This window comes from Rissa tridactyla, chromosome 1 (assembly GCF_028500815.1).
Source record: "Rissa tridactyla isolate bRisTri1 chromosome 1, bRisTri1.patW.cur.20221130, whole genome shotgun sequence".
NCBI classification, from domain to species: domain Eukaryota; kingdom Metazoa; phylum Chordata; class Aves; order Charadriiformes; family Laridae; genus Rissa; species Rissa tridactyla.
The window spans coordinates 175066557-175080051 of NC_071466.1; the positions used below are offsets into that span (position 1 = coordinate 175066557).

The 13495-nt window shown below is 35.6% G+C and overlaps 1 protein-coding gene across 1 annotated transcript in view; it reads left to right on the forward strand.

Moving 5' to 3' along the window:
• Positions 1 to 13495, forward strand: part of PPFIA2 (PTPRF interacting protein alpha 2) — a 343185-nt gene that overhangs the window by 264102 nt on the left and 65588 nt on the right. The window contains exons 7-8 of the mRNA XM_054207175.1: positions 10435 to 10656; positions 12903 to 13049. Coding sequence (XP_054063150.1) covers positions 10435 to 10656; positions 12903 to 13049 — 369 coding nt within the window. The remainder of the gene's footprint in view (positions 1 to 10434; positions 10657 to 12902; positions 13050 to 13495) is intronic.

The following is a 13495-nucleotide window of genomic DNA, read 5'->3' on the forward strand; positions in this document are numbered from 1 at the left end:
CTCCTGGCAGTACGAGCAGGGGCTATTGACCACACCTGGTGTACCTCTGGAGAAACCTGAGTGCAAGGTGTCAGTAAAGTGTCACTAAAGATTATCTGCCACCTCAAATTATTGCACCAGCAATACTAGAGGAGGTTATTTATCCTAAGCAAGCCCAAAATGATGATGAAGCTTTGGGACAAGGAGGGTTGGTGTCCTCATCAGTCCTTGATCATAAGCTTCGTAGCTCAGAAGAAACATACATCCTCGAGATGAAAGCGTAGCTGTGCAGGTGTTGTTGCCAAGTGATCTTTGGCTTTCTCAGCTCTGGAATAATGTTTCAGGAGCTGATGGGCAAAAGCAGTCTGTATCTCCTGTAAAAGCAGGAATGTCTTTGACCAGTGGATTTCTACCTTATTGAGAAAGAATAAACAAAAAGAAAGCCCACAGATGCATTTCAGCACAACTCTTAGGTTGGAAGTATATGAATTTTCATATATTTAGGTGGTTAATGGGGTTTTAAAAGAGATTAATTGGCTTGGGGAATGACTATTTTTATCCTCAAAGATGCCTTGTATGCATAGGCGGGTTCCTGCTTGACAAAGCACTTCAGCCTGGATTTCTGTTACCCTGAAGACATGAAAGCTAAGCATTTAAGTGCAGTGTAAATCTGAGTGTTTCTCTTTGAAAGCACACTGTTTCTATTTTAAAACTTTATTGCTGACATTTGTAATTGCAACTTGTAAACACTAGTAAAATACAAAGCCTGTTTGTGCCTATTTGGTGCCTTTTTTTTTTTTTTTTAATATTTGATATGTCACTATGATGCCTAGAACCTCCTTATAAGGGAACTCTTTCTTATTCCAAGATCCATAACTGTACCGTTAAAACCCATTAACTAGTTTTGTGGGTTTACCCAGTTTTTCTACAAAGTATACTACCCTGGTCCTACCTGTAGTAAGGGCAGTTTTAGCAGCATGGTTGTTCCCTTCCCCTCAGAATAATAGAACAGAATATTTTAGGCACATGGAAACAGCTACATATACCAGGATAGGTAAAACAGTCTGGTAGTTCTGTTGCAACAAAAACCTTTTTCTCCTAAATAAAAAATGCTGCATTTTATGAGGAACTCAGAGCTGTATATAATTACTTTTTACAGGGGTGTTTTGCTTTATAGTATACCTCAGGCAGTCACATTCAACTTATTTAAGAATCAGAGTTTTTCTTCTTACTCATAACACTAACATATTCCAATAATTAAATCAAATGCCAGTAGTTTATAAATACTAAAATCTGTTAAAACATTGACAACAATTATAGACATTGTATCCAGTAGGAGTAAAAGCAAACACAGTGGGCTAAAACGTTGAGACTGCACATCAAATAAAATTAAAATGGAATAATATTATTAAAGTAACAGGTCTGTCTTTCAGAACAATCATCAGAATGTGTTCCATTTTTTGGACTTGACTATTTTTGGATTTTCTGATCACTTTGGTTAGTAGAAAATTGCAGAAGAAAACTTTCGGTTTCAGTTTTTACTTACTAATTTATCTCACGTGTGCTCCTCTGTTTTGAATGAACAGATAAAAAAATCTTCCCCTTTAACTGGTAACATAGTGGAATAGCAGAGAAAGGAGTGAAGGCGGGACATGTGGAGCCCTTATCAAAGGACCAGTTTAGAAGAGGACTTAGTAAGGACAGAACACCAACCACTAAAGGGGTGTTTGTAACTTAGAGAAAGTTTGCTGTAAGGACTTTTTAGTTTGTTGTTTACTGAGTGCAGTCATAATGCACGATTTATAAAAAATAGCAGGAGACGTGATCCTTGCCCCAAGGCAGTCACATTCTGAATTAGAGAAATAATACGCTTCAGGCACAAAATACATTTGATAACCAGTTGATGGGTTTGTTTCCAAGCAGCGCACATATCTTTCTGGCTTTCTAACCATCTCTTTCTGGATTAATATTGATAAATCTAATTAAAGAAGTGTGTGCTGAGAGGGATTTAATGAAGATCGATGGCTTGACACACCTGGGGATGGGAGGAGTTTTCAGTGAAAGGGAATACTGATAAAAGCTGCAGCTGGGATTAGAAATCTTTATGAATCTCAGGAGTAAACCTGGGAAATTATGCAATATTCTCTCTGAAAGGGTCTAGGTAAATGTTTTGTAAGTACTCTTCTGCTTGATAGTTTAGTATATCTGCATGATTACGAGTACTTAGTGCTCAATACTATAGCATAGGAATTTTATTATCTTGAAAAGCTGCCTTACTTCTTCATTATCTACATGATAAATCAATAAATTTTTCAGTCAGGCCTTTAATTTTTCAGGAAATCAGCGCGCTCTGTTTCGTATAAGTTAGTCTCTCTTTCAGTCATAAAACTGTCTTTTCCTTTTCACGTAGTAGAAGCCCCTATATACTTCTACATCTAAAGCCTGTTAAAACACTGCTTTAAAATTCTCGTTACCTTTGCAGTTGAATTTTACACTTCAAGCATTGTGCTAGTGGACAGCGTTGGCTGGCTGACTTACTGCAAGGAGTTGCCAGGCCAGTCACTTCTACTGGGAGGCTGGTGAGACTACTAAGAAAAAGGACTTAGCCAAGAAAAAAGGCGGGGTGTGGGGTGTGTGTGCTTGTATAATTTGGTTTGGGCTGCTAACTAACCCTTATAATAAAGAATCAGGAACTGATTTCTCTCTCCTTTGTAAGATCTCAGAAACTTTAATAGTGTAAAAGAGAAATAAGCATGCATCTGGAAGACACCGGCAACAAGAAGAAAAATGCCCACCCATCAAGTAAACTTTTTTTTCCCTCCCCGATTTTGCAAAGTGAGTAAAGTGTGACAGGTGATCACAGGCATCAGAAAGAAGAATAAGAGCTGAAAACTGATGAGGAAGTAGAGTTATTCCAGATCTTTAAAGCAGTAATAAAAGCTGGAGTCTTTTGATGGCTTGGTAGAAAGAGCAAGAAAGTGAGGACGTTTGAAGAGAAAAGTGCTGGAGAAGGTAGCTATTTTTACATCAGTATTGGGGTGGGGAAGAAACAGTTCAGTCTGAGAGAACATTGGCTCTGATAGTTGATTAGAGTTAGAGTAACTGAAGAGGATATGTCGAATGATTATGAGATTACTGCCTGACACAGACCAAAAGATGTGGAACAACTTAGAGAAGTTGCATAGCCTTCAAATGTGATGAGGCATCCAACCACTTAGGAATTGCTGTGACAGCTTAGGTGTAATGCTATTATTTTGGGCATGGCTTTTCACATTCTGTTTTGTGTGCTGATTATATGGATGATGATCGTATTGCTTTTGCTTGCTTAGTTGTCACTTGTGATTGGGCTATCACATAGCTATGGATCTGTGTTAATATCATTTACTTTCTTTTAAAGCTTTTGCGTGAGGTATTTGAATGGAATAGGGGTGGAAGAACTCTACACTATAGTAAAAAGCATCTTTGGTACCTTGTTATTCATTTATTCTTACATCTCACACAGTGTCAGCAAATGTTACTCTTTGCAGCATTAACTTTTACTTTCATGAAGTCAAGCGATGTGTATAATTTAGCTTCCTTTGGTGATTATTTTACTTCCTTTTTAATATTTTTATACTACAGAATTCAGACAAGTTTATTTGACGTGAGAAATATACTGTATTTCTGTCTCTTCCCCTGATGATCTGTCCATCATGGCCAGCTTTTCTAAGTCCAAAGGAACATCTCCACCACTACAGGGCAAAAAATAATCTTTTCCCCTGGCATTTGGGACAAAATTTTCCAATTTTTCTGCCTAGCTGTTTTAAAAGCTTTAAAAAAAAACCAAACCAAAACAAAAACAACAAAAAAACCCCACCTGTTCTTAAAGCTTTAAAACTTTTAAAATGGCACTTCTTTCCTACTTTTTTTCATGTTGAATTTTCTATATTTGTATTATTCATAGGAATTCTCTTGGTTCAAAGAGAGTCTAAACATAATTTAGGATTTAAAATTGGAGCTAGTACTGATCATGTTGTATTTCCAAAGTATTTCTAAAGTATTTATTTCTAAAGTGATTTATACCATCAAAATTCTGTATATTGCATATGGAGTACAGGAAAACTTTCATATCTCAGGTGCCATATCAGCAGTTGGCTGACCAGAAGTCAGAGCAACTCACCAAATACATGTATATATTACTGAGCAACAGCTGGCACCTGCCTTAATAGAAGATGAAGGGAGAAGTCTCACAAAATGATGTGTCAGTGATGGTTCTTTAGGTTGAGATGCCATCCTAGAATAACAGGGAATGAAAAAGGGATATCACGTAACAGGGAATGAAAAAGTCTAGTCACCATAAGTGTTAGGGTCACAGGCTTATGTCAGATATGAGGATATGTCATATCTGGAGGCAGGTAACAGTATATTCCAGTCACCAAGAGCTTTTACAGCCATGACATTCCGTTATTTGGAAAAAATTCTGTCTTATTTTTTATTGCCTTTTCTAAATATCATGATTTTTCTGAAAACAATTGCTTGCCAAACCTTAGTTTGTATCTGTTGCTTTACTTTTCTGTATGTTTTACCCAATGGCCTGATTTGTCATGTTACAAGGTTCAGAGAGGAGTTGCATAAACTTGTGTTCTTTGCTTACATATATTTACAAAGTTTATACGGACAAATGAACCTTCACATAGTTAGCAAATAGAATTTACTATATGCAGACCTTTGAAAAAAACATTTTAATGTTAGATTTTATGTTGCATGTCAAGAAAAATATGTGTAATCAAATGAACACAAAATATGTGTTCTTAACAAAAGTTTTCATGTTTTTAAAGATAACTGAATTCTGGCATAACTCTAGTGTAACATAGTGTCAGAAGTCTTCTGGTTTATGCTATTTGCCAAAGGTAGCCAGCCTAACTAACACCGACAGTTGCCTTGAACATTAGGAGGGGAGCTCGAGAGAAATTTGTTCAGCATGAACTCTCAGAAACCACAATGACGTTAGACTGACTTGAGAAGATGGTGAGGACTTCAGTTTTGACACTAGGCATTTATGGTGCAATGAACTTGCCAGTACTCCTTTAAAAAAAGAATTTAGAGAGATTGTCTTAGTAAAGAGTAGACGCAAAGCACCCACTTTGCCGGTTTAAAAAAAAACCACAAACCATCCACACACTACCACTGCCCCAGTGCTTACACCATAAAAATACTAGTTTGTTCTAAGAATTCTAAAAGACCAGGCTTCTGAATTTTAAGATTACGTTCAATTATTCAAAAAGGTACCTTGTGGTTAGAACGACCTTAATTTAGTCTTCAGACACGGCATTGCGTATGCACATGGGCATCGTGTGAGTCACCTGTGCTCATACTACCACAAAGTGAGAGGCACTGATGAGGAGTTCTGTCAAGTAAATGAATCCTATCACCACTGCTGACTGTTCGGAGGTAACTCCTTGAGATATTCTTGTTTTCCTTCTCACCACTCTCTGAGGTTAAATTCTAGCGCAAAATACATCATTAATTACTGGTTGATAGTATTTAGACCAAACATATCTGTCAGATGTTTTATAACCGGAGAGAAAAATATCACTGAGGGGTGCTTTTTACTGTTCTTGGGGTTTGCCTTTATAAAATTAGGTTTCTGTGTATGTTTTGCAACGTATGTAGTTGACTGTACGTTTCTTTCTACAAAATAAAACAGAGAAGTAGTTTGCAATCAATAGCCTGGGACAATTTTACAATTTCTTTGTTAACTGCTGTAGTCTGGGTCTGGTGTCCTTACTCTTTTTTTTAATTATTTTTATTATTTTTTTCCCCCAGCTTAAGTGTACCTCCACTCAGTTTGCCTTAGGTATTATTGCTAAGGCTTAATTGAAAGGGCAACATGAAATGGATTAACAGAGGCTAGAATATTCAGGGTTAGTCTTGTTTTACACTTTCTCCTGGTGTTCCTTTTACCATTGTTCTTGGTTTTAACTCATAAACCAGTCTGTGGCTGGTTTTCCTTTTATTTTTTCATGGCAGATAGAATAGGGGAGAAGCAGTGGTCTAGGGGGAGTTTATTGTTATGTGTAATGCTCCAATTTGCTGTCCTTCTCCCTGCTGACACTCCTATACAAGCAGCAGATTGCCTTACTGCTGTGCTTTTTGGATCTTGAAAGAAAGAAAATCTGATACTAGGGATGTTGGCTCCCTTTTCATACTGTTCAGCAGTAGGGAACATGAACATTTATTTCCCTCCTCCATTTCCACAGACCATAAGCAATTCAAAGATGACACACACCGACCCCCCCACACACCCCATTTCTTGTTTAATCCTTATTACCCTTTATGGCACTTGGTCCTACAGGATATTTTTTGAACTTTGATTTCCTCTGTGGTATGCCGCCTCTCTTGTAGTTAATACCGTCACTGTCATCAGATTATCTTGACAATTATTTCATCTCCTTTCTGTTTCTCCTCCTAACTCATTTCGCTATATTCGGGTGAGTGTAAAAGCTTTCTTTATGAAGTGGAAGTATCTCTGAAACCCTTAGTATGGACAGTGATTTCACAGTTATTTATCTGGTATGTAGTGATATACCACCGAAAAAAAGCAACCCCCAAAACCCCACAGCAGGCTGCCTTCTTGCTGTTGCTCTTTCCCTCATTCTTCCCAGTGTTGAGGAAAGCAAGTGCTGCATTGCTGCGAACAGATGTAGTTGCTCATTTACCTTTATTTGCTCTGAACTAGCCTGAGCAAAGATGTCTGAGATTGTATTAGGTCTTTCAGGCTGATGCCAACCAGATTTCTCGTCTGGCTGAGAAACACGTGAAAGGGGGCAGGAGGAGAGGGCAGAGCCCCTTATGGTGTGGGCAGCAGCCATAGCACACATTGCGGCTGTGTGTGCCTGTTGTGTCTGTAGAAAGCAAAAAAACAAAAAAAAAAAAAATGAAGTCAATAATATATGATGATACTATTTCTGCAGCATTGTAGTCTAAATAAATACATGTGATAGAAACAGACGGACTATCTTTTATTGGATAAAATAGTAAAAAAAAAGAAAAGGCATTGAAGCATGTGAGCTATTTGCCACATTTCTTTTTTCAAGGAAAAATAGCCATTACTAATAGATGCTTTTATGTGAAATTATTGAAATTAAGGAATGTGTCCATATGTAGGTTTTTCACGACCGCGTTTGATAGACAGCATCATGAAATTTGTTTAAGACTTTGTCTGGATGACTAAAATGACTAACTTGTAATCCAGATCCGGGGACCATGTACATTGCTCATTTTCTCTGCTAGAGTGTTTCAACCAGTTAAAAAGTTTTCTTTAACATCCTTGCCCTCCTTTAAAGGCTTCCCAATTGTTTCCATTTACTTTCAGTACTTTCAGTTTTGTCCCACTATACTAATTTGACACCATTTCTTGCATACATTGGGGATTTTGGGTAGTGTAGGGATATGTCAGTTAAAAATGTCTACTTTGAGACTTTTTTTGTGTGCATGTGTCTTTGAGAAGATTTCCCTTAGTGTTTCAGATAATAATGAACAGACATTTATTCAAAATTTAGATTTTATTATTATAAGTATTCAACTAATTGTTTATTTACAAATGGCTTGCGATTCATACACAACATCATTAACAGGAAACCCTTTGAGTACCAGGAAATATTTCAGCATGAAAAAAGCAACCAGATTAAAAAAAAAAATTGTTAAAATCGATGAGTGACATGGACATTCTTCACAAAATCAGTAACAGAGAAGATGCTGCAGTTCTGTCTCCCAGCTTATTCCATAGGAATTCCTCTGGGGCATGGGAGGTTCCTGCTCCTTTCACTAATTCAGAAAATGCCTTTGAATCGTCATCATCTACAGGATGCCTTTTGCTTCTACTGGCATAACATATTTTCCCGTTCTTGTTCAAGCTTTTTTTGTTTGGGAGAAAGGGGAATGTATGACCATAAAACTGTTGATAAAACCCTCCTGAGGAATGTTATGTCAGTTACTCCTTGAATTAATGCTTAATGACTTTTTATCCGTGTTTTTTTGGAGTGATTAGTCCATGTGATGTACCCATATAATGGATATATCATGAAATAATAGCAAGGCATAGAAGTGACAAAGTGTCAGTTAAAATCCCTAGGTAAAGTTTTAAAGCATGCTTCAAAATTCTAAAAATACCAAATTTTGAGCTGAGTTTTTTATTTTTAAATGTGTTTTTAAAGAAAACATTTTTCATCACAACTGTACTAAAAAAAATAAAATATTGACATTTTTGATAAGTTGGAAGTTTTAAATACCAACCAGCTCTATATAGGAATACAGGAATAATATAAAGCAAAAGAGTTCATCAAAGAATTTTGAGGGACCTTTATGGGCTTAAATAAAAATGTATGCATGCATAATTGGCAATCACAGCATTTGTCCGGTGGTGAGAGATTAATTCTAAACACATTTTTATTTGTCTTTCCAGAAGTCTCAGATATTAAGTAAATTAATAGAAAAAAATATATATTTCATATTTAAATTAAATGTGTTTTGGTTATTAATATCTTAATGAGAAAAGTTTTATTACTGAAAATATTTCTCTGTCAGTGAACATACTCCTAGATATTGCAGCTTGCTATTTCAAAATGAAAATGGTTTATATCCCGTAAGGTACATGATCACATGCCATTTATTGCTTTTTGGATTTGGTATTTGGCACATTATAATCTTGCAGCAATTCCTGCACTACTATTCAGAGAGGTGTGGGACAAATTCAATGCAAAGTAAAATTTGTTCATCTGTGACAACTGCTAACATTCTGTATGAGATTAAAACTGCAAAAGAGATTATAAATAGCATAGATAAAAAGTTATCTCAAATTTACACAATGGGATAAAGTATGATGGTTAAAATGTTTTATCCTCTTTGAGTACTATTTCGTTTACATATGCGATTACTGCATATTAATAGGATTCTGATTCAAGTAAACTAACTGTACACTTTCCAAACAACAAACTGAGTGTAAATAAGTTTTTTAATTGCTATTGTCATTTTATCATGGTGTCCTGAAAGTAGATCAATGGTGGTTTAGCGGCTAACATAAAATGTCAAGATAATATAATTAACTAGTATAAAGAAAGCAATTTTGGAACTGAGTTACTTGAAGTAATGAATTTTTAGAGTAAATAATTTTATTCAATGATCTGCAGAGGGGGCAGGTGGTCTTGATCTGGGTTCATTTTATGGCTGATTGGGGGAAAAGTGTTTTTAAAGCCATTAAGCAAAGTAATTTTCTTTGAATTTCCTAGAAGATTTCTGTATAAATATATTTTGAAAATAATAATACAGAAGTGCTAATGAAAGCAAGCTTGGTTTTTCCTCTCAGGTCTTGCTAGGAATACTTCATATATACATTGCTATATACCTTACCATCTGAATGTCAACAAGGAATACTTCATATATACATTGCTATACGCCCTACCATCTGAACGTCAACAAGCGCCTTTTGGACCAATACTCCTGTATGGATCTCAAAGAGCATCATAACCTATTTAAAATGACAGTTGCAGTGAAGTACTGTGTTCTTATATTGCATAATATAAATTTAACTGATAAAATTGCGGGTAATCAAGAAAGTTAATGACAGGTTGGGCTACTTTGTTTTTATTTTTTCATGTTATAGGTCAAAATCAAATCATTTTAGTTTTGCTTGTTCTTTTTGCCTAATTTTTTGACATGAGAAAATTAAATTTTTATGAAACCCTGGCTTAGCCTATGCTGGAAATCATTATTGTGACTGCCTAGTATAATGAGGCAATGCCAGCAAGTCCTGCTAGTGATCATACTTATTTCCTGAGATTATTTATTTGCAATATAAATCATATTCCAAATGCAATGTGAGTTCTGGACTCTTGATTTTTATTTTTTTTTTTCCTTTATAACTATATTCATGCCAGGGCTTTCAGCAGCACACAAAGTACTTCAGCAGAACTTGTTTCTAATGTAGACCTAACCGGTATGTTGTCCAGACTCTAAGCACTTAATTCACTGGAAGTGAATTTGTGATTTATTAGTGTTGCTTCCTGTCTGCAGTGTGGCCTATCTTGCAAGTGAAATAGACCTTGATTAAGTTTAAATGCTGTGTAAGTTTAGCTAAGAGGTATGCATGTGATTTGGTTCTTTTTAGGAGTGGTATTGTTGCAATTTGTACTTGAATAGTCATAACGTCAAACTAAACCTATTTTTGTATGGTGTTCTGCTCTTAATGCAAACATTTACTTCTCTATGCAATGTTGAGTTCTGGAATCCCTTGTTATGAATGAATACTAATCTTTTGCCATTTTCTCATAACAACACCTGTCTTACCATGAAAACGATTGTGTTTTTCTCCTCCTAGTTGCTTTTGTAATTTTAAAAATAAACTTTGTTTTAGAAATTGTTCAGATAGAGTCCACATTAAAAGGTAATTAATAAATAATGTCACTTCTCTGTTAACAGCGCTTATCAAATGGCTCCATAGACTCAAATGATGAAGCCAGTCAAGTTGTTGAACTTCAGGAACTACTGGAAAAGCAAAACTATGAAATGGCACAAATGAAGGAGCGTTTGGCTGCACTGTCTTCCCGGGTGGGAGAGGTAGAGCAGGAAGCAGAGACCGCCAGAAAGGAGCTCATTAAAACGGAAGAAATGAACAGTAAATATCAAAGAGACATTAGAGAGGTAAGGAGTTCACCATATTTGCCTCCTATTTCTTGACTGTTGTTCCTGTGGTACCCACTACAGACTGATAGAGGCCAATGAATTTGGGCAGCAAAAGTTGAGCACGGATAAAATCCCTTGTACATAGAAAACACAAAATGTACATTAAGAAATAATACTAGAAATCTCTTTATAAAACCATGTTCTTAAATGTGGGTGCGTATATGTGCAACTCTAGTAGGAGAAAGGCCAACTCCTTTGTAGTTTAGCATTACTAGAGTGCACTCTGTCAAGTTTTCAGCTATTTCAAGTTTTTAAGATGAACTCTGTTAAACAGAGATGTGTAAAGTAAGTTTTTAAAACTCCTGGGCTGTTTTATAAAATGGTGTTATTTATATAATCAATTATAATATTTACTCATGTGTGGTAACTTCATTATCCCTGTTATGATATGCTATTCCTTTCTCTCAATAAATGGAAGTATAATTCAATTTTTGTTTTTCTTTCCTCCTCTTAAATTTATTGTGCTCCTTAGTACTCTCCAGAGTATCTTCTCTCATGCGTGGAGCTCAAGATATGTGGAAGGCTAGCTTCTAGAATCTATTTTGGTATTTTGAAATTAGAGTAGTTATCTCTCTGTTACACTTGCTTTCTATAATATAGGTATTTCCTATGGATTTGTGTGTGTGTATATATGCATGTGTGTGTATATATTTAACCTGTTATTTCTAGCATTCTGGAGAAAATCTTCCTTCAGAACTTCTGATGCCTGACACAGCCTCCAAGCGGCTTCACATCACTGTATTCTGCCTCTTTTAAAGTATTGTATCATTTTTATCCAGTTACAAAAAATAATTTGCACTGACATGTTTCTCCTTTTCCACCACTGCTGCATTATATCACTAGGGGTCTCTAATATCTACACTCTCATTTACCTTTCGATAAGTATTGCGGTTCCAAAGACACTTGATTGCCACTTGCTGTTTCTCCCTTAAATACCACCTTACACCAGCTACAGGCTTACCTGCTTTCAGCCCTTTTCTTCCTAACCAAAATGGCCACGAAATACATTTGCATGTATAATAATTACCAAATGTAAGTGCAAAATCTGCTGCGAAAGGTATTTGTAAAGGTGGAAATGCCTGTCTTCATTATTTCATATGGCCACAAAAGATAGTCTTCCCGATTCAGAAAATCAAATACCTACAACAAGAGGGGTAGTTCAGTATTGTGTAACTTGGGTAAATTATTGGATTTTTTTTTTTCTGTGTGTTTTTAATGATTTGCATACATAATTACTATTTTTATGGAGTTTTTTCACAGCAATATGCAAAAAGATTGCCTGGATATGGCTCATTTTAGGACTGCTTATTTGGATCAATTTATATGTTCATTGTGTCTTACTTGAAAAATAATCTCACTTACTTCAACACTGCTTTCATAATGTAATATAACACAAACAGCAAGACATGCTCATCAGTAAATATTTTCCTTGTGAAAGATTACGTGGCAACACGTAAGTCTTCTCAAGAGCCAGACACAAGTTTAAGACTAATAGAACTTTCTGTTTTCACTTAAATTAATTGAGGAGAAATAAACAATGTAATAGACAGACTAATGAATAATCTGTCTAAATTACAGCTATTGACTTCAGAGAGGCCAGGTTGTAATACATGAATAAAAACAGCTCAAGATTTTAAACAAATCCTTATCTGTAACACGTACGGACCATGTACCCATATGTTATGGTTATGTTATGTATCCAACATTGTGGTCACTTGTTTTCCTGAAATTTCAGGACATGTCACCTGCTATCTGCTACATGTACTTTGGCAGAAAATTTTAGCAGGACACAGGAATAAGAGTAGAAATGTGCATATACATTTTTTTTCCCCACATCACTGCACTATATTTCTACTGTTAGGTAACTGTAGCAGTTTTTCAATTTTCTAATCAAGCCGACTGTTGTTTAAGAAGCAAACAAGTAAATGTGAGCTACATTTGCTGTGGTTTTGCACTGAAAAATACAGAGACTAGAAAAATATACAAAAGGTGAGGATTGTTTCTGTTTGCTCTATTCAACAGCTACCACTTTAAATATCATAGTTACAAGAAATCCCAAAAGAAATAAATTCTTTTTAAAACAGCAGAATTACTGCTGAGCATGGCTTACATCCCTGTCTACTGTTAGCATGAAAATTAAACTGGTACAAAATTACATACCATTTTAATTGCATGGTTCTTGATGGTTTTGTTTGTCGCTTTAGGCAATGGCACAAAAGGAAGATATGGAAGAAAGAATAACTACACTGGAGAAGCGCTACCTCAGTGCACAGAGAGAATCCACCTCCATACATGACATGAACGATAAGCTGGAAAATGAACTGGCAAACAAGGAAGCCATCCTACGTCAGGTGCAGTAGCTGCATTAGTCAGTTGCTTTCTTCATAAACAATGAAAATTAATGCAAAAATGGGGGCAGATCTACAGTAGGAGGTTTCCATTAAGTTAATCTGTTCAGTTTTAATCAACACATCAGTTAATCTGAAAAACCTAAATTGTTCAACTTCGCAGCTCCGTATGAGCTACTACAACCATGAATACCAAATCAATGCGTACATTCAACATTGTAAAATAACTGTGTTTTTCTAATAGTGTCTTTCGTAAATGCACATAGTCATATTCCCTAAGTAAAGGATTATCTTTGCTTCTTATGTAATGATTTTCTGAATTTAATTTTAAACAAACAAACAAAAAAATAAGCAAAACCCAAAAATAGTATAAGCAAAAGAAATTTCCTTCTGCAGGAAGGACCAAAATTTGCATACAAAAGATTCTAGTGATTTCATGTATTAGTAGT